Here is a 21,626-nt window from a genome sequence, read left to right as displayed (position 1 = left end):
TAATTAAGATTGAATAATTGGAAAAATGTGATTCTTTTTTAATTTTTTTTGAAATATCTTCAAATTTTAGGTGATTTTGTGGTGATAGAAGCCCATCAAACCATGCTGCTAGACATGGACACTCCAGTCCTTAAATTCCTACTCATAAAGGGTGGAAATTTTATCTTTGATCGTAAGGATATCAATCTGCATGCAGAATATATTTTAATAGTTAATGGAGGAAGCTTTACAATTGGTTCAAAAGAAGAGAGATTCGAACACCGTGCTACTGTTACACTTCATGGTCATGTCCGATCGAAAGAGTTGCCGATTTATGGAACAAAAGTTCTGGGACTTAGAGAAGGCTACATTGGAATGTTCGGTCGGCATATTTTGCACACTTGGACGAAGTTACGCAGTACTGTTAATGCGGGAGACTCAAGTATGGGGGTAATGCTGCCAGTAAAAGACTGGAAAGCAGGGGATGAGATTATTCTATCAGCTACTGGTAAGAGTATGAGAGAAAACGAAGCACTTCACATTACCTCTGTGTCTAGCGATGGGATGACAATAAATTTCAAACCTAAACTAAAGTACAAGCATGTTGCCATTGTTCAGACTATTGCTGGAAGAGTTATTGAAACAAGAGCTGAAGTGGGACTCTTGACACGGAATGTGGTTGTACGAGGCTCAAAACACGACGAATGGAATGATGAAGTTAAAAGTTGTCCAACTGAGTTTGATCCTGGTCAGTTTGCCAAACAAACGTGTTTTGATGGGAAATTTGGTGCCGAAAAAGGAAGTGATCAGTTTGGTGCGCAGATTATGATTCATTCGCATATGAAAAGCAAAGGTTTAGCAACTGCCCATTTCGATCATATTGAAGTTACACACGCTGGTCAAGCTTTTAGATTAGGAAGATACCCCATCCATTTCCATATGGAAGGTGATGTTCATGGTTCATATGTTGTAGGCTCCGCTATTCATCGTAGTTTCAACAGAGCGATAACCATTCATGGTACGCATAACTTGATCGTTGAAAGAAATGTGGTCTATGACACTTTAGGTAAACTTTTTTGTATATTATCAATAATTGCCAATGTGTATTAAGGAAATATTTGTTGACCAAAGTAAACATAGGACTTTGTTAGCTGTGCAACTGGCTTTAATTTTTAGCTGAATTTCCACTTAAGAGCAAAACAGGACTAAACAGAAAAAGAAATTTGTTTGGCAACCTAATAATCATTCTTTTGTTTTTATTTTTTTTTTGCTTCTGTGTGCAAGCAAAGTTGAAATGGTTATTAACTTTATGTTTGACTTGGAATGAAAAAGCTCATCAACCAACCACATTTCAGAAATCACATTTGTCCATTCCATTCCATTCCTATTCCAATCCATTTCTTTTTGTGCAGAAATTTACCTTTTTTATAAACAAAAAACAGTTTAGTGTTTCTGTTTTACAGGCAATACAATATTTATGGAGGATGGCATCGAAACTGGGAATTTCTTACGATACAATCTTGTGATATTTGTCAAGCCATCCAGCTCAACCTTGAATGTTGATATAACACCAGCTGCATACTGGGTAACGAATGCAAACAATACAGTCAGTCATAACGCAGCGGCAGGAGGTAGCCATTTTGGATTCTGGTATCAAATGTTTGAAAATCCTGAAGGGCCGAATTACACACCGGATATTTGTCCAAGGTATGTTAAATTTTTGGTAATTGAAACACAAAATATGTTTTTGTTACTGTAATTTGACTTTTTATGCGGGTTATTAATGGAAAGACAGCTTTTAATGCGAGATAAATATGAAGAAATTATTAAGTGGATTATGGACTATTAAAAAAGGCGTTTGCCAATTCTAAAGTATGTAATGCTATTAAATATTCCTCAGGGTAATAATTTTAAATTTTGCGTTTTCGCTAATTTTTGCTAAATTCACAAAACGCTAAAAAAATTTAAGATCACTAATTGCGAACTGTACTTTACATGAAATTTCATAAATCGAATTTAAAGATCATGTTCTCAATGGTTTTTAAAGTGTCTTTCACAGGAACAAGAATTTCGGCCTAAAAATATTTGATACCTCGTTTTTTCTTCGGAGCAACATTAAGCAATTTATTACGATGAAAATTAATACATTTTAATTAGTGCATACAATAATAAATTTAGTTCGTTAATTGTTTACGAAATGAAATGCTCACGAAATTTAAAAAAAATATAGCTATTTTTCATTCATAAACTCGCAAAAATCTATTTTCTCATTATAAAATGATCTGCAGTTAGATGTCATTAGAATGATTTAAAAAAGAAATAATTTAAAATGTTAAAACGAAAAATATAGCAGCAGTAGCCTTGTCCTTTTCTTATCACGTATTATTCCATGTCTTTGGTGTAGGCTTGGTGTAGGAATACAAGAAAGAACCCTTAAACTTGTTAAGTCAATCAAATAAATATAAGCCTGGTCTGTTTTAAAAAGAGGATGTTTCGTTGTCGCTGTTAAAGAAGCTTAAAAAAAACAGAATTACCTGTCTTGACTTGTTTTGACAAACCGACAACACAGGCATTATAATATAATACGCCTGTAATTGACTATAACAGCCAGTATAATAAATATTGCCTGTAGATATAATTATAATATTAATAGATACATATTTATTTATTTATTTATTTGTTTGTTTGTTTGTTTATTTTTCTTTGTTTGTTTGTTTATTTGTTTGTTTATTTGTTTGTTTGTTTATTTGTTTATTTATTTATTTATTTGTTAGAAATGTTCCTATGCTTGAATTTCAAAACAATACTGCACATACTTTTGGACGATATGGGTTATGGATCTTTCCCACTTATCATCCAATGAAAACAGGTAAATGTGGCGCAAAGGAGCATGAGCCCGCCCACTTCAACACCCTTCTCTCATGGAATAACCAACGTGGCGCAGAATGTTTGGATTGTGGATCCGTACGGTACGTAAAGTGATTATTATTTGCTTAGTTTCGGTTTTTACGACAATAATTTTTTTTTGTGGTTCTGTTTTTAGTTTTGTAGATTTCATTGGATTGGATAACGACATTGCGGGAATTGAATTCACCGAAGCAGATTCAAATAATTCACCATGGGGTGGCGCAATGATCAAGGACTCACTCATTGTTGGTCATTCGAAATTACGTGAGGTTGGAAGTTATCAAACCCTTGTCAAAACTAACAGCAATTGCACAGCAAATGGAATAAAGTTGCCGTTTACAGCGCGTTTGACAGTCTCTAGTGTGACCATGGTGAATTTTGATGAAGAAGGCTGCACGTCATTTGCGACATGCTCTCACTGCAAGCCGTTTGATGGTGGATCAATCATTCGCATGAATAAAATTCGCTTCCAAAGCAGTCCTAATGTTTTAGACTTAGAGTTCAATCATGCTGCACTGATTCAAGATGAAGATGGTACAATCTCGGGTCATCCTGGTGGTCGTATCCTTCCAAGCATGGGGTTGCTTGACCCAGCTATTTGTAAACCAGCTTCAAACATGTCGTTTGGTGTCCCGGGTTCGATCTGTAGACATGGTGATTTTGTGAAAATAGCTTGGAATAAAGTAAAGCCTTCATCTATTGATGGAAAAGACGCATACCTAGACAATAAACACGGTCGTGATATTGTAAAATGGCGGAAAAAATCGAAAACGCATCCAAGTGGTTACACAGCATTCCTTCCTGTTGGTGATACCGTCAAGCTTTCATTCCAAAATTTATCTCAGTTGACCAATATTTCCTATGCCATGGCGATATATGAACTTCAGAATGACGAATTTAGTTATGTGCAACACGCTTTTAAACAAAAACCAGACTATTTCCGCACATCGTCTGCTTCTCATAACAACACAGAGGAGTTTCCTGATGGCAAGAAGTACCCACACGGAGCGTGGAATTATGATGAAGCGGAGATGGACGTTACCTATGTGGTTAGCGGTAAAGAAAACAGTCCAGAGCAACCATCGAAAAAAGAAATTAACTTTAACGTTTACAGATGCTTCTTTGAAGAATGCAAAGTGCCTACTCCACCCCCAGCTCCTGAAGGTCGTCCTGGAAATGCCAGGTATTGGAGTAAAATGAGCGACTGGCAAGGTGCTCTTAAAGGTTATGGTGGGCATAAAAACCTCCCATCTGATGGCGATTCAGTCATGATAAATTCAGATTGGTTTATGGTTGCTGATACAATTTTGCCAGCCATGGATCAATTGTATGTTTATGGTGTTCTGGAGTTAGAAAATGGCCGTGATCATGTGTTAAAGGCAAACCTTATTGTTGTGGGCGGCTTAAATGGGTTGCTAATAGTGGGATGGCCAGACAAACCAATGTTAAATAACGCCATCATCAGTTTAACTGGTGATCATGGTACCAAAGATTTACCAATGCCGTCTGGTCCAAACCTTGGCGCCAAAGCTTTGGGTGTGTTTGGTCGCTTACAGATGTTCGGAAAAAGACATAACATCCACTGGACTGAATTATCTCATTCATTGGTAGCTGGCTCGAATATTATTCATTTAGTGGATGATGTTGACTGGGAGGTTGGGGACGAAATTGTTATTACAACTACAACTTTTGAGTCAAGGGAAGCTGAGAAGTTTGTCATCTCATTCAAAGCTGGAAATAGAACACTCCATTTGAACAAAGCTTCTAAGCATGCTCACACAGCATCGCAACATAATATAAATGGACGCAAATTTACAATGAGTGCCAAAGTTGGTCTTCTAACACGGAATATTGTTATTGAAGGTGCTAACGAGCCAGCACGGTCATTGGAAGATCAATCATTTGGATGTCGTGTGTTGGTCGGAAAGTATTCTCAAAATGGTCTGACATATGTGGGTAAAGCCCAAATATCTGAAGTTCAATTTAAACATTGTGGACAATACGGATGGACTGATCCTTACGACCCAAGGTTTGTCATGATACTTATTTAAAGGGTTTTTCTGACCTTCTAGTAAAATTAAGTGATGGAAAATTAAGTCTAATTCTTTTTTGGCTTGTAACTGTCTTCGAAATCGTATTTGGAAGAAAAATAATGAGAGATTTTAATACAGCAGCTAAAATGTTGAACGTTTTACTCAGTGGTTAATCTAACATGAACATGTAGTAGGAGAAAACAAAAGGATTTCATAAGCACGGTGGCGTTAAATTTTTATGTCGCGTAAATTTAGATTTTCTCTCGCATTCTTGGATATTGGTCATGTTGAAGGAAATGACTCGTTTGTTCAACACTCATCGTTCAACGACGGCTTCAACACGGCTATTGGTGTTTATGGGACAGACAACCTTAATATCTCAGATAACGTTATCTATCACGCGGTTGGGCCAGGAATCGACCTTCAAGGAAGTAACAATAAATTGCTACACAACCTCGTGGTGTATTCGATAGCTGAACAAACATACAAGGTAATTTTTTTTGTAATCCTAGTTACCTGTACGTAAGCTAAAGATGGTAGCTACGAGTAGTGAATGGTAATTTTTTTTGACTTTATCATGGACTCACAACTAGCCTAAAAGATTATTTTTCATTAAACTACCTATTTTAACAGTGTCTTGTTAATACACTATTTTAGGTAGCGTTCATAACCTTAAGTATTCTGTGTTTTTGTTAAACCCTTGATTTTAAAATATCTATCTTGTTAATAGGCATTAACTTATATTTCGAAGAAAAATATTTATAATAACTTAAACTTGATTAAAAATATGTTTGCATCTCTAAGTGTTTTTATTGTAATTTAAGAAGACTTTGACATAATTTCCTTAAATCGTGTTATTTACATTTCCTTGGCAGGTGGAACCTTACAAATTTGATATGAAGTGGCCTGGCGCTATTCAAGTTGAGTTTGCGAAAGATTTTACCATGATAGGGAATAGTGTGGCAGGAGGTGAAAAGGTTGGCTATAGGATGCATGGTGTTCCGTGTTCTGATGCTACTGCTCACGAAAGAGTGCGAGACAATGAGGTAAGATTCTCATTACATTCGTTAGGGGAAAAGTTCCTAACAAGGAATTGTGGAAGGTCCCATAGTCAATATTTTAAACTGATGATGGTCACAAAGAGAGAACAAATTACTTTGCACAAAAAATAGAGAATTTCTTTAGCACTAAAGTTCCATATAAACCCTGCGAAACGAGTACGTTGGAGGTTTTCTGTAGAAAGAGTCAAAATATGAAGTAAAGATACATCATCAAGTCATATTTTTTTTGGACCAACAATTCACGTTGGCCCAACGTGAATTGTTTTGTTGTACGGGCGTGCTTGACAACGTGACTAGCAAATTTTTAAACCCTGTCCTTTTCGCTTACGTGTGTGCAAATAAGGCTGTCTTAGTCTCAAAATTCTTTGCCCAAGTGTGTAGATTACAAATAATAATGTTATTGTCTGAGAAACAAAATTATTATTTTTTTTTGTACGTAACAGGTACATTCAACTCTACATGGCATTCACACTAAAGGAAAATTCAAGCATTGCGTCAAATTCGAACAATTTTTGATCTGGAAGAATTTGGATTATGGAATCTATGCATGGCCTGACCGAAGCATCCTGGTGAAGGACGTCATATTCGCTGACAATAAAATTAGTGCGAGTTTGAATGTATACGGTCCAAATCCATTATCACACAAGTCCAGAGATAACAATGTAACAATCACCAGCTCACTCTTTGTTGGGAAGTCTAATAATTTTGACTGCATAAAGGATAACATCATCCCATACCATGCTTCTTTTTATCCACAGAGATCACCAAGAGCATTTAAAGGTCAGTTTAAAATAAAACCATTGTTCATCTCCATTGTCAGTAAGAGTGAATTAATTCTGTTAGGGTGATTTTAGAAATGAAAATTATACACGTGTTTTTTATATACAAATGTCTAAATTTCAGCTGTGGCTGTATGTGCTAACTTTTTAACATTTTCCCAGCCTTAAAATTTTTTTTGTGTTCTTTCAAAATCAAGGACATACATCATCATTTTTTGTTGTCAGCATTTATGTAGCGTAATCATTGTTCTTACCACTGTCCTGTAATTTTGTCACACAACCACCATCACCACCACCACCACAACCACTACCACCACCACCACTACCACTACCACTACCACTACCACTACCACCACTACCACTACCACTACCACCACCACCACCACTACCACCACCACCACCACTACCAAAACCACCACCACCACCACCACCACCACCACCACCACCACCACCACCACCACCACCACCACCACCACCACCACCACCACCACCACCACCACCACCACCACCACCACCACCACCACCACAAAGAGATACTATCATGGTAATTTGCTTGCTAAGTCTTGGAAAATTTTATGTTTAGCTTCTTAAGCGATATATTTTGTTTACATAGGTGGAAATGTTGCCATTATGTCCAGCTTGTTTTCCTCGTCCGCTGGTACTGGCCCACCGATGACTTGGGAAGCTCCAATGTCTTATCCGGCCATCAAAGGGTTAGCCATGTACACTCACAATACTTTTGCTCACTTCTCCTCACCATGTGGAGAGACGAAGCGTGATCTGATTTTGATGACCAACCCAGTATATGGGGATGCTATACACCCTGCTCAGCTTTCAAATATCAAGTTGATTAACGTTGATGAAGATAGCAAGGTAATAAAAATGTGTTCTACAAAAATGGTACAGTAAGTGAGCTAAATGTGTAGTTTTTATCGTGTGAAACAGTGCTTATTATTACATTGTATTTCACTTTCATCGTGTGAAACAGTGCTTTTTGTTACAATGTATTTAACTTCTCGTTTTTCTTAGACCCACATACATAAACCAACAACTAGATGGATAAACCCTTCAGATTGTGTGGATATGGATTGTGATGCAAGAAGAAAAGTGCTCATCACTGATATGGACGGTTCATTCTATGGAAAAAAGGGGACAAGTTTAATTCCAAAGTCTGAGTACGGTTGGGATGGTGATAGAGTTTGGGGGCTAGGTAAGTTTTTAAGTACGGCGTGGTCAAACTGTAGGCTAGCTAAGTTTTTGAGTAGGGGATTATCAAAATTTTGGCTAGCTAAGGATTCAAGCATGGGGTGGACAAGCTTTAAGTTAGTAAAGTTTTTAAGTACGGGCTGATCAAACTTTGGGCTAGCTGGGGTTTCAAGTAGTGGGTTGTTAAAGTTTAGCTTAGGTTAGTTTTTAACTAAGGACATTTTTTCTGCGTATAAAGGATCGGAAATTAAAGGTAATAAATGGGCTATATATAAGAACAATTATTTGTCATCTACTGAAATGTTACATGATCGAAATCTCAGTGGATTGGGAATTTTATCTGTCCACTGTTGGCGACCGGATAACCGTTCCCCATCTTATTATTAAATTTTCAGGACACCTGTTAAACCCCATTTATTTTTATATCATTAATTTACAAAAATATCCCTAATCTAGGTAATTCTCGCATTCCAAAACCAATGTTGTCAAGGGTAAATGGAGATCGAGTCGACATAGACACTGTATATCCGAACAAAGGCATCATTCGTGGCATATCGTCTCAATCACAGTGTGAGTTTGTCAAATCGTGGAACGCATACAAATGCGAGGGCATGAATTACAAGATGCTGATAATAGAAAGCTTGGATAAGGACACTGAAACCAGACGGCTTTCGCCTGTTGCAATTGGTTCAGAGGGATACATCGATTTGATTAATGGTCCACAGGACCACGGCTGGTGTCATGGTTACACCTGCCAAGAGAGAATTTCAACTTTTAATGCATTAGTTTCAACGGGGAAACATTATGAGGTGTTTTTAACATCAAACAATCCGAAGAGAATTAGACTTATGTTGCTGAATGTGGAGGAGAGTGAAGCGATTCGAGTGGAAATGTTCTATCAAAGACCAGAGAGGCTGGATATCTATCGAAAAGGTAAAGCTTTACGCATGCACGGCTTTAGAGTATGGTCGGCTACCCGGCTACCTAGAAGCTTTACCGCGACCAGAATACTACCAGGATTCTTCAATATATACTTTATAGCATATGCGAAGGAGAAATGCACCCTCCTACGCAAACTAGCAACAGTTAAGGCTTGAAGATACTTTTTGCTTTGTTTTGTAATTCTAAAGCTTTGTATATAAGTATAAGTCAAGCATTTCTGGAAGTATCATTTTATAGAACATGTGTACTTAAAAATAGTAGAAGAAAAATTATAATGTTTTTTATGGAAAAAAAAGCACAAAATATGACATGGCTAAGTAATCAAGACCTTGTATATTTGCTGTGAAAATTCGGGTTGCGAAAACATGTCGTATATTTTATGCTTCAAAATGTCAAATAAATTTCTGATTGGGCTATTTTTTGTTTCAAATTGTCAAACAAATTCCTGATTGGTCTATTATATTTGCTGTTTAGGTGTGTACGTAGCTCCCACGAATGCAAAATACGAAGGGTCAGAATTTAAACTGTTACCAAAAGATCCGAAAAATCCTACTAAATTCCAACCAAGTACAAGTGGTTACCCTGCAGGGAATTGGTTTGATGTGGACACAAACATGCTCTGGATTGTGGTGAAGGGAGGGGAAGCCATCGACATTAGAACCATGCCAGTTATAAAGGTGATTGTACCTTTTTTGTTATTGTTGCCGTAACTAACAACAGAGGAATGAGATTTTGTAACAGTGACGGCTTTAAATGTGGTTTAAAGAAACTTAAAGGATAAAATGAGAATTTTTTAGGGTTTAACGCTCATAAAGGCATTTTGAGCATGTAGTAGGCACATTAGCATTTAACATACGACTTACTCCAGTACAGAGACTTAGATTCTGAGAGAACGCTTGAATACATCTAGGACTTCATTGCTCTTTCGCAAAGCTAGAACCTCTTTTTTAAATTTATTTTTTGTGAATATTTGTTGTTAAGTATAAATCGATGTCTGGTTCAGATTCTCTTAAGGACAGATAAAAAAGTGTTGGAGATCGCATTTTTTTACGATTTTTTTTTTAATAATTCCAATTATTTTATTCTCTTTCAGTTGCGCATGGGCGTGTCAGAAGAAAGTGTATCGACGGATGATTTTTTCAAGGAGAACATTGTTTCGAATCTTGCAGCTTTACTCAACATACCGAAGTCGAAGATTCGTGTCATGAAAGTGGTGTCTGCAAATGGAAACCGAAGAAAAAGAAGAAGTGGCAGTCTGTCCTATATTGAGGTTTGTATTGCATTGTGGGTAATTTTTTAACTGATCATCTGGGGGATCAACATCGGATACAGTTTCAAAGTAGTAAACAAATAAACAAATAAACAAACAACAAAAACAATAACAATATCAACACGAAAACGCCACCTAACATACCTTATTCTACAAAATTTTGTTCGGCAAATTATAGTGTTACTACTTTGCTTACAAACAAATACATTGGAACTAAGGAAACGGGGTTTAACTCTGTCAAAATATACACATTTAGTCAGAGTGAAAACTGTGCAAAATTAAAGTTTTGCGATGAAGAGTGATACGATTAGTACTCTCCATGGTTGACTTCTTCTAATTAGCTTTGTATTTTAATGATTCCCCGTTGAGTAATAAACAGCATTTACATATTTATTTTTCGTGTGTTTTTAGGTTCAAATCGGTGATCCTCCCCAAGAAACGTTAGATTCATCGAACTCTACAACCACATCAGGTGAAACAAATTCAGTGAGCAACAAAACAACAAGTGAGTTGCACACGTAAATAAGAAAAACTCGTCATTTCACTGTATAGATGTTTACGTGCTCTTTTCTATCATTTTGCTCACTATGCCGAATAATTTGTAATGAGAGAATTTTTAAGGAATCAAAATTTATATAAATCTCTTTCCAATAGATACCACAACATTTGATGACCTGCAGAAGCTGACATCGAATGTTGTGGAAGCTTCACAAACGGGAGAACTTTCTTCAGCGTTGAACTTAGACTTAGATGTTATTGTTGTGACGGAGCCCGAACCTGAACCAGTTAACCAAGGAAGCAAAGCTACCAACGAAACAGGTGCGTCATACTGTACTTTGTTTTTAACAACGCGATGCGGGCGAGAGTAGAATCGTACCTCTCGCCTTTCAATTAAGGTTGAAGTTCGAACCCCCACTCCGGCGCACTTTAAAATTTCCTCCTTAAGATTTTAGCAAAATCTTTTAAAATACAGAAGTTGTTAGTGTTTTCTACTAAAATTTGACCTGAAAAAACTCTACTAAAATCATCTAAAATTACAAACTTTTAAATCTGTAGCGATCCAGTTGAGAAGTTCTCCAGCTATTGCTAAGTTTTATGTATTAGGGAAATTTATACGTTCCTTATTAACTTCTGCGTCTACGTCGAGTGTCGCGTTTTGTGTGCATCCATTGCGGAATTACTTTTATGCGCTCAGCACTTTCTTTCTTTTAACCTGTGTATATTTCAATCCTTTAGAAGGAGCAGCGAATAGTACGCTAACATACGCAGAAAGAATGAAACTTCAAGAAGAACAGGAAGAATCTAAGTCGATTGAGTATCTGATACCAAAGAAACTAGTGATGTTTACACATCCAAGTGAAGTCAGTAACGAGACCATACCCTTCTCAGTGCAGCCCAAGCTGCGATTATATGACGTCTTGGATAGGTGGGTGGAGAATGTTGGTACGAAACAGCAGCCTTGGATTGTAACAGCGTCTCTTGATAAAAGTTATGGGGACCCTCATGCGCGCTTAGAGGGAAATTTGAGCGTAGCTTTTGTGAATGGTTCTGCTATCTTTACCAACCTGGCAATCACACATAGTGGGGAAGGTTATCGAATTATCTACAACGTGACCTACCCAACAACCGTGTCGTTTATTGTCGCACACGGTGCGCATGTTATCAAGGAAAGAGAATTTAAATATAACTTCACTGCTGATTTAACTGCAGTCTTTGATGCAATGCCATTTTCTCCCAACCCTAAAGTGGTAGTGTACGATGCTGCGAATGGGGAGATTGTAGAAACTGGTTGGAAGAACAGAGAATGGTTTTTCCGCGCCGAGTTGATACAAAACGGAAACGAGAACGCTGTTTTGCTTGGCAACGATAGATCGTTCGTACACAACGGGGTTGGAGTACTCAACTACACCGCTATTGATCGCGTAGGAAATGGATATCAGATCAAGTTAAAGATCTACACCATACCATCGTCTAAGTATCTTGCCGAGTACATCTCTTCAAAATTTGACGTTTCTGAAAGGGTTCTGTATGTAAAAGTTGCAAGACAGATCAGTAATTGCAACGATACAGTGGTCTGTGGTCAACAGCCTACTATACAAGTACGCAGTGTCCACCCTGACGTTTTGGCTGGCAACTTGGGAATCAGAGGAAACACATGGTTTGTAAATGCTTCTGTCTGTTCTGCGGACCCAGACAACCCGTTACTTGGTACCACGGTTATGCAACTGCCTAGATTAGGTGAGGTGTCATTCACTGACTTGCATTTCGATTACGTTGCATCTGCAAAGAAGTTATGCTTTGCAATATTTGTCGTCCCTGGCGAAAATGTCAAACTTTTCAATCTGACTGCAGCTGGTGACACTTTCCAAGTCAATAATCGAGTCATGTACCTCTTCGTAACTACTCCTCCTGCTCGTGCTAACGAGACAGTCGTGTTTGGGCAGCAACCGGTTGTCGATGTACGTGATATGGGTACAGGGAAGTCAGCTATTCCCTTAAGAACACCGTGGACTGTAACTGCATCTTTGAAGGAAGCATTAAACGGAGGTGTGTTGTCAGGAAACAGGATGGTGAATGTGATTGGAACCTTTGCCAATTTTACTGATTTAGTTATCTCAACCTATGGAGTTGGTTTTGTTTTAAAGTTTGAAAGCAACTACGGACAGGTGGTAAGTGATGTTATACATTTTTTTTCTCAATCTTATTCGGTGTATTTCTAAAGGCTGTTTTTCACTTCAAGAAAATTCTCCGCGGAATGGAACGGAAAAGAACGGAAAAGCTTCTGAGCATGCGTACTTACAATGTTTACATCACGTGAACGGAAAATTTTCTTGTCCGTTCCGTTCTGAGCAAAGTAGAATCGAGTTCAACTTTTTCTTTGCTTTGTGTACGGAAACGACAGGTAGAATATTTTTTAGCCAATTAGATGATTTTATTTCGTTAGAATTGCGCAAAGTGTTTTTTACCTTCTGTATTGAAATGTGCGCAATATTTTGAAGTGGAAGTTACTAGCAGAAAATTTTCTGTTCTGTTCTGTTTTTGTCCGTTCCGCTCCGCGAAAGATTTTGATAAAGTAGTGTATATTATGCTAAATTAGACCGGGAGAGTACATCAGAGTGTGTCTCTCTGTGTAAATCTCGGTGTAAATCTCGGTGTAAATCTCGGTGTAAATTTCGGTGTAAATCTCGGTGTAAATCTCGGTGTAAATCTCGGTGTAAATTTCGGTGTAAATCTCGGTGTAAATCTCGGTGTAAATCTCGGTGTAAATCTCTCAAAATGTGTTGTTCTTCGCTTTACGCTAGTTGAGCATAAGATAATCAGTCGGTGTTTATGATGTAATTGATTACGATTTTTAGACATACTCGCCGCCGTTTAACGTCAGGTTTACGAACGACTATTACCCACAGTTCAATACCTCAACACCCAGCACGTTGACATGTTTTGAAAACGAAAGTACATCTACGGTGATTCACAAAGTACACGCAACTGATAAGGACATTGGGCTTGCTGGAATCATCAAATATTTTGTCGACGATCCGACAAATACTTTCGGCATATCAGAAACTACGGGTGAAATCGTTTTACTGAGGCAGGTCGACAGGGAAGTAAAGAGTAGCTACACAGTCATTCTGCACGCTGTTGACAGTGCGCCGACACCCTTTGAATGGAGAACAACTAAAACACTTGTCATTAATATTGGAGACATCAATGATAATCCGCCTGTGTTTGCTTCGCCGGTCTCAACCTTATACGCGGATGAAACTGTGACGGTTGGTTCGGTTGCCGTTAATGTGGTCGCTACTGATGCTGATGAAGGGTTGAACAGCAAGATTGTGTATTCTGTTGTATCTTCAAACGATTCAAACGGGGTTTTTTCATTCGTACCTAGCAACGGAAGCTTTATTGCGCAAAGTAAGTGATATTTTTGAGTTATAAACAAGTGAAACAAATGTCAGGTACACGAAGTTATGTTCTAATAATCTTTTTGTGAGTGACTACAATTTTTCAAATATTTTTCTAAATGCTCTATTGCACAACAGAATCGAGTACTCGGTAGTTAAGTAACACCTTTAAATCCAAGTAAAAAAACTGTCAAAATGAGCACCATTTTTTAATTTGTTTTAACCCCGCCCAACCGTACGCTAATTGTACGCCCTGCTTTCCACGCCCTCTCCTCTGCATCCTACTTGAAAATTCTACGATTGAAATTCCGCCCGAAGAGAAAGCAGCGAAAGTTGTTTTGCTTTCATGTTCGTAAACTGTGTGAGCTAAGCTCCTCTTCGCTACTATCTCCATCGTTCTTAAGTTTTGTTACGAACTGTGATATTACAGAGATAATACATTGTATTTTTAGAATCGTTAGACCTCGATCAAAGTGACAGTCAACCTCCTATGTTTGTGTACAACATAACAGCAACAGATCAAGGTGAAAGCATCCAACATACAACCCACCATGTTGTTCATCTGCAACTTCGAAGAGTCAATGAATACACTCCTATCTTTAGCACGCCTGGCGCGTCCTTGAATATACCCGAAAATATAGCTGTCGGCAGCTTTTTATACAAGGTATGTTATTCACGTAAAAAAATTTTTAGCGCCAACTTTGAAATGTTTTATTTTCATAAACATACAAGCAACCGATGATTAAAAGAACTGTCCTTTGTTATAAACCTTTCGGAACAAAATTATTCAAGTTAATAATTAAGGCTGGGGAAGTTTGGCTAAAAAGGTTCGTTGCTGTGGAATAGACACCGTTAAAATGTTTGGATAACAAAGTTGGCACCGGATGAGAGACACTCCTTAAATAATCCTCCCCAGGCTCCTGTTGCGAATAGAGAATTATCTTTTAGAAATATCACAATATTAAAAAAGGTGAAGGGTTCCATTTGATGACTCAAAATACTTCTAGTTGGCAAGAATTAAGGGAGCTAATTTTTTCGAGTCGAGATTAAATTTGCGGCAGTAAATTTTCTCGAATTTAACAGATTTCGGTTTTTCGCGGCTGCTTGAAATGCAAAAAAGTAATCCTTAATGCAGGCAATGTTCTCCGATTATTTTGTTAAAATTTATCAAAGTTTAGAAAACGAATGTTTTTAATGAGGTGTTGGGGTAAAAAAAATGAACGCAACTTCACTTTGCATACGATATCGAGATTAGCTCAAAGTACGACGGACTGTGTTTGCGGGTTAATTTTTTAACATTTCTCTGTTTATACGTTCCAGGTGTCGGCAACTGATCAAGATTCAGGAACAGATGGTGTAATTGAGTACACTATCGAAGCTGGGAACGAAGGTGGTGAATTCGCAGTTGACAGTAACGGTAGCTTGACTGTTGCAAAGCAACTCGATCGTGAAACCAAGCCTGTTCACACGTTAACCGTTTTTGCATCGGATACTCCAACTGTAGGTGCACCGAAATTTTCAACCGTCACTTTCGTCATATCACTCAGTGACGTTAACGACAACGCACCCGTGTTTACGACACAGGAATGCCACACCTTTGTATCCGATGACGCTGCAGTTACGTCGACGGTCTTAACTGTTTCAGCAACGGACGCCGACATTGGCAGGAATGCAGAGTTGCAGTACGTTCTTCAAACTGATGATGCCGTGTATTTTGACAACTTCTTTACATTTGATCAAACATCTGGATTTGTTCGTGTGAAAAAGGATTTAGATCTAGACAAGCAAAATCTGTCTTCAAAAGATATTTCCTTCACAGTGCAAGCAAGTGATCAAGGTTCTCCATCGTTGAGTAGCAAGTTAAACTGTACCTTGTCAATCACCGGCGAAAATAAATATCCACCAACGCTGAGTCACGACTCTATAGTGGCTGTGGTTATTCCAAGCGACGCAAAACCTGGATATCGTGTTACTTCAATCAACGCAACAGACGGTGATTTTGGTCCAGACGGAGAGATTTCATACAAAATAGCCGAAGGAAATTCGGAGAATGTCTTCAGCATACTTTTAAACGGTCAGGTCAACTTGGCAAAGATTCCAACCACTGGTTTCTATTACCTTACGGTGACGTTGTCCGATAAAGCGTCTCAAGCCAAGCGAAGATCAACAACCTGCACATTGGCAGTGTATTTCTTAGGAGAAACCATTCCAAAAGGTAATATTTACATCGGAAATGTACACAACAGTGGACAAATTAATTCCGTTTCTTCAGAAATCGCAGTTCCTGTGTTTGCTCAGTCCGGATTGCGAAAGCTTGAAGGCTTCGACGTCAGCATCTCGTTTGACAGTGCAGCAGTTAGCTTTCACTCAGCTAAAAGTGGTTTTAATGTGGTACACAGTGAAAGTAAGGTTAGAATTGTCGGTGTAGTTGGTGTGGATTCAACCACATTTGGTGTTCTGCAAATTGCTGAGCTCAAATTCAACGTGCTTAAACAGGGACTTACAACCATGTCGCCATCTGTCTTTGCAATGCTAGATCAAGCAGGAAAATACATCCCCCTGTCTGCTGCACCGACTCCCTCTGATTGTACAAGCGTTATTTTTGCTGACGTCAACAAAGATTGTCTATTTAACATTGTTGACATCGCTTTTGCTCAATCCTATGTGAGAGAAAAGAGAAGCGGTTTCCGAAGTGATCACGCTGCTACGTTTGCATCCATTACTTCTGAGCAGAGACAGAGCCTGGACGCTAATCAAAATGGGATGATCGACGGTGAGGACGTAACCTACATGATGGATGTAATGTTGACACGTTCTGTAGCAGTAAAGAGTGTTAAAGTAGAACACCCTGGCAGTACAAAGGACCAGTGTTTGTTTAAAATTACAGTCGACATCTACGACTCGATCACCTTGCCCACCTCTTTTTCGTTGTACGCTGCTATAACATACACAAACGCGCCGTTCACGTCAAATCCTCACGTTGAGACAAAGATCACTAGCTTTTCGTTGTCTTCAGGTATTTTAAAGCACGGCGATGTGGTTCCTTTGACCAAAGCAGATGCTTCTACCTACGTTTTTTCATCAGAGGTCTCCACCCTGGCATCAGATTTAGGCGTAACTATACTTGTAGTTGTTACTAGTGAGACTTCTCATGTTACGACGATGTTTTCGAAAGTCACAGGTGGCGAAACGAAGATGATTTCTTTAACAGACAGCAACAAGTTTAATGTTTCGAGCAACTACGCTCCGCAAATCGAAACGGCGCTACCGGAAACTACATACAGATGTCGTAACCCGTTAGCGCTCCACTGGATGGGTATAAGGTTCGCAGAAGATTATGACGTGCATGTGAAGGGTCGAGAAGTCCAGTTTAAGCAGGAGTTTAAAACGTTCTACGAAACGTACGAATTACTCTATTACAACAGGACCGTTTCCGTTCTTAACATAACTGTTAGAAAAGGCAGCATTGTTGTGGAACATCAAATCCAACTTCTCGAAAGCCACAAATCGGATCTGATTGAAGATTTAGTGAGAAAGATTCAAGATGGCGGATTTACTTTCACATTCAATTCAACTGTTTTAACGCCAGTCAAGACCCTGTTGATTGACGGGACGGAACAAGTAAAACAACCGACGGAAACCGATGATAAAGATGGTACCGTTGTTGCCATCGTCGTTGTGCTTGTGTTTTTGCTTCTGTTGATTCTGGTTATTGTGATCTGCATATGTTACAGAAAAAGGTTCCGCAGACGTCACCACGCGCCAACAAAAGCTGAAATTTTGGAAGAAGAAAATTCTCCAGAACATTTGAAACCAAAAGCAAGGTCACCAAGTCCAGTTTATACCTCAATTGTAATGGGCGAGATGAAATCACCTGTGACGAAGCCAAAGGAGGAGAAACACGAAGAAAGGCAAAACAGTGTGACGGTTGAGAATGGTGTTACAAACAGCTCATTTAGTCTGAAAGATGAAAGCAGTGTACAAATGGACGACCCAGCTGAAATTTATTTATCTGATTTGTCTGCCAAAGAAAAGGTAAGATAATTTCTAATTAAAGTTCACTGTGGAGGAGAGAGCACGCTGTGTGCCTTCATACATGTTTTTTTTCTTTAAACATTTTTATTGCTCTGAAAGCTCAGAAATGTTTTTATATCTAACTCCAATGACACCTTATTGAGTTAAATAAAAATTACATTTTTTAAAAAAAATCTTTAGCGAGATAGCATATCTCTAGCGACGAACAATCCGGTAGGCGACTCCAACCTCGAACGGTTTAATCAAATATCTCCCCGCCCTAAATTGAGTGCTCGCGCTCGACCGTACACCGCTCGCGAGCGACGATCTGCGTCACAACAGATGCCTGAAAGACCACAATCTTCTCTCGCTGCAATTATCGTTCCATTTGATGATTTATCACCGCGCGAAACACCTCGACTTCGCGCCGACACGGAAGAGACGAATCTCAGTGGACCACCAGGTTCGATCGAGGAGGAGGAAAGAGTGGAATTAGAGACTTCGACGACGAGTATGAAGTCGCGTCTGGCGGGAATAGAGGAATATGATGTAGATGAAGAAATAGGAGATGATCATCCAACAAGCTCCTTTCATGTGGTCGGAGGGATCGACCCTCTTGACAATGAAAGTAAGTTTCAATTGTAATCCACTAGAAATCCACTTGTCTCTCATCTTTCTCGCGTGTAAACAGAAACGTTATTTTAAAAGTAAACATACTGCTGCGTATTGGATAGTTAGCAGGCATTGTAGGAATAAATGAAATCTCAAGCCGGCCATGTTTTCTGACCCAGTCAATCTTTCTGAGAAATCTATTCATTGAAGGCAAAAAAAAGACTGGCGTGGGAAACTGGTATTTGTTTCTCATTTTTCTCAATTTCTTTTACGCTCGCAAAGGGCAAGCTGACAGCCTTCTTATCATAAAGAAAGTAGTAACAGAGTGCTCCTCTTATCTCTGACATTTTTAAAATGACGATCCTTTATGGCGGACATTTCTTTAGCCAGCGGTTTTCTCTATAAGTCACGTTTCTTTAGCCAGTGGTTTTCTCTGTAAGTCACGTTTCTTTACCCAGTGATTTTATTTATGTCTTTTTTGGGCACGTGATGAAACTCTTGGTGTAAATAAAAAATTATATTTACATTAGAAAGAGAGAATTAGATTTCCAATAACACACCACCAATACGTTTTATGCAGGCCTGCCAACAGATTATCGTACATTGGAAGTGAAGCAACTTCGCGACGAGTCGCAGAACATGCTGCAGTATCTAGGTGTGGTTCAGGTCGATATCAATGGAACGTTAACCAGTGCACGTGACCACTTTTTGACCAAGGAGGATTGTTTTGGGGGTAAACAAAAGTTTTTGTTTGTCACAAAGAAATTGAAAGTTATTCATCCTAAAAAAGAAAACTCGATTCTCATCAAAGATGTGTACCGCCATTGTGTGCAAGTGAAAGTTTTGCCAGATACAGGTAAGCCTCGTTGATTTTGTTTGGGATAAGCGCGCGTACACTTTTCAGGGTTTTTTTTGGTTTGGAATAAGCAAGTTCACTTTTTGGGTTTATTTTGCTTCGGATAAGCGAGTTTATGTTTTAGGACTTTTTTGTGCAACAGAATTATGTTTAATCTTTCTGGAGTAAAACTGTTAAATCAGACCACACATTGTGAGGCAGCAGAGGCTTAGGTTAAAAATCGATTAGGTTAGGCTTTTGGGTAAAAATTGATTGTTTAAAAGGAAAAATTATAATTATAATCTTAAATAACTACTTTGATGGTCCCAATTGACGAAATTTTAAAAGGAGAAAAACTTCAGTGACGGAGATTGAATGCTAACGAAAACATTGTCAAATTTTCGTAACTGATACAGTAGATAATGATAGATACAAAATAGAACATCGCTTTCAGGTCATAGGTGTCTCTTTTAAGTGATAGGTCTACAGAAGGCGTTGTCTAGTTGTCTGTCTGTCACTAGCGTTAAGCTGCTTAAACAACAGCACCTCAGGATTTTTACACCAGTTTGCAAAGATCTTTCAATTTTAACTGTGCTAAGAATATGCTTAGAATATATCAGGATGATTTTTGCCCAAAAGTTAAGCATATTCGTGTTAATTAGAAAATAGCGTGTGATATGAAGAAATAAGTTCAATTTGTTGCTATATCACATTAATTACAGTTTAGAAGTCGCATGTTTCCCCTGGAGCAGTCATATGATTTGTTGTTGTTTAGATTTGAACAGTTTATTCTGCGCATGCGGGCGCATTGCCACGTTGAAATGTCCAGACTGTTTGCAAAGAGGTTTTTGTTCCGATCATTGCCAAGAAAACAAAGCCGCCGATCACTGGAAAGTTTGCTCGAAAAAAATGAAACAACTCAGTGGAGGAGAGTCTGTCATATAATTTTCGCGCGAGACAAAAAAAAAATGTTTATGTTAATTTTATTATATTACAGGTCATACGAAGTATACCATTTATTTGAATGTAAATTTTGTTATTTTTTTTGTTGTTATGTTAATAAAACTGAGAAGTTAATTTGAGCTTTTAATCACACTACACCGTCCTCTAAATTTATCTGTGCAAACGGATAAATTTTTAGTTAAAATTTTCTCCTATAAACTTCCCGCTAAAAATGGAATTTAAATAATGCGACAATTTGATTGGCTAATTTCTATTTCACAAAGACTTTTCCGTTTCTGTGTGCACAAGTTCGACGCATTGATTTTTACACTTTTAATGTGGCAGGGACCAATATTAAAAGTTCTTTCCCAGATTGTCTTTTTTCGTTTGAAAATTAGCAAAAAGGTCGGGGGACCATGTCCCCAGCTCTCTATGTTTCGTGGACCCTGCCTTAAAAGAAGATGGAAGAAATTGTAAGTTTTACTTCAGATCAAAACGAAAGTTTATTAGCAAATCAGGTTGCTAAAGGGAGAAAAGCCCAGCTTGTATATAAATAATTTATATAAATTGATTTGTATCATTATTATAGCATATTTCTTAATATATTATTATATTCACGTGTATTATTATTATTTTTAACGATGCTGATTTTGCTGCTAATTTTACATAGTAGAATTTATGCACTCATTTTGTATATATACACATAGTAAAAAAGAAAAAAGAATAAAAAGTGCTACGTTTGTGTTTATTTCTGTTTCAACAACATGTTGATCCATTTCCATCGAGGTATAGAGGCCATAAAACAAGATCTCCGCCTTTGATGTTACTCTCCACCTTTGATATTCTATATAACAGTGTGTAACACACAGAAAGGTGAAGTACAAGAAATTTATGCACTTTGCAATTATATAAACAACCTGAATAATTACTTTTATTTATGATAATTTATGATAATTTATTAGTTTATGATTGTTGCCTTCTAAAAATAGAACAACCTTTTTGGCGGTAAAATAAGTACGGTCTGCAAAGTATATTACATATTACTAAAATCGAATATTTGAGGAGGAAACTAAGACAAAGAGAAGCAGGATTTGGTGAAAATTGATTGTTAGTAAATACCTTTAAAAACATGGTAAAGTCGTTG

General features: G+C 37.9%; 1 protein-coding gene across 2 annotated transcripts in view; it reads left to right on the top strand.

Annotated features, from left to right (window-relative positions):
* The window catches only part of LOC130649568 (fibrocystin-L-like), a 39,374-nt gene extending 18,156 nt beyond the window's left edge, over positions 1-21,218 (top strand). The window contains exons 24-44 of one of the 2 annotated variants that reach the window (XM_057455864.1): positions 71-1,045; positions 1,443-1,686; positions 2,754-2,948; positions 3,023-4,915; positions 5,175-5,409; positions 5,795-5,965; positions 6,424-6,760; positions 7,373-7,632; positions 7,789-7,969; positions 8,422-8,898; positions 9,382-9,584; positions 10,001-10,177; positions 10,589-10,682; positions 10,832-10,996; positions 11,414-12,846; positions 13,534-14,089; positions 14,532-14,743; positions 15,400-18,114; positions 18,295-18,721; positions 19,286-19,561; positions 20,316-21,218. In XM_057455864.1, the coding sequence (XP_057311847.1) occupies positions 71-1,045; positions 1,443-1,686; positions 2,754-2,948; positions 3,023-4,915; positions 5,175-5,409; positions 5,795-5,965; positions 6,424-6,760; positions 7,373-7,632; positions 7,789-7,969; positions 8,422-8,898; positions 9,382-9,584; positions 10,001-10,177; positions 10,589-10,682; positions 10,832-10,996; positions 11,414-12,846; positions 13,534-14,089; positions 14,532-14,743; positions 15,400-18,114; positions 18,295-18,721; positions 19,286-19,561; positions 20,316-20,485 (11,396 nt within the window). In that variant the 3' untranslated portion in view covers positions 20,486-21,218. Of the gene's footprint in view, positions 1-70; positions 1,046-1,442; positions 1,687-2,753; positions 2,949-3,022; positions 4,916-5,174; positions 5,410-5,794; positions 5,966-6,423; positions 6,761-7,372; positions 7,633-7,788; positions 7,970-8,421; positions 8,899-9,381; positions 9,585-10,000; positions 10,178-10,588; positions 10,683-10,831; positions 10,997-11,413; positions 12,847-13,533; positions 14,090-14,531; positions 14,744-15,399; positions 18,115-18,294; positions 18,722-19,235; positions 19,562-20,315 lie in introns of those variants that run through there. The other variant, XM_057455865.1, reaches the window with a different exon arrangement.
* The last annotated feature ends 408 nt before the right edge of the window (positions 21,219-21,626 follow it).

This window comes from Hydractinia symbiolongicarpus, chromosome 7 (genome assembly GCF_029227915.1).
Source record: "Hydractinia symbiolongicarpus strain clone_291-10 chromosome 7, HSymV2.1, whole genome shotgun sequence".
NCBI lineage: Eukaryota > Metazoa > Cnidaria > Hydrozoa > Anthoathecata > Hydractiniidae > Hydractinia > Hydractinia symbiolongicarpus.
The sequence above is the reverse complement of the archived record's forward strand: the minus strand, read 5'-3'. Positions and strand labels throughout refer to the sequence as shown.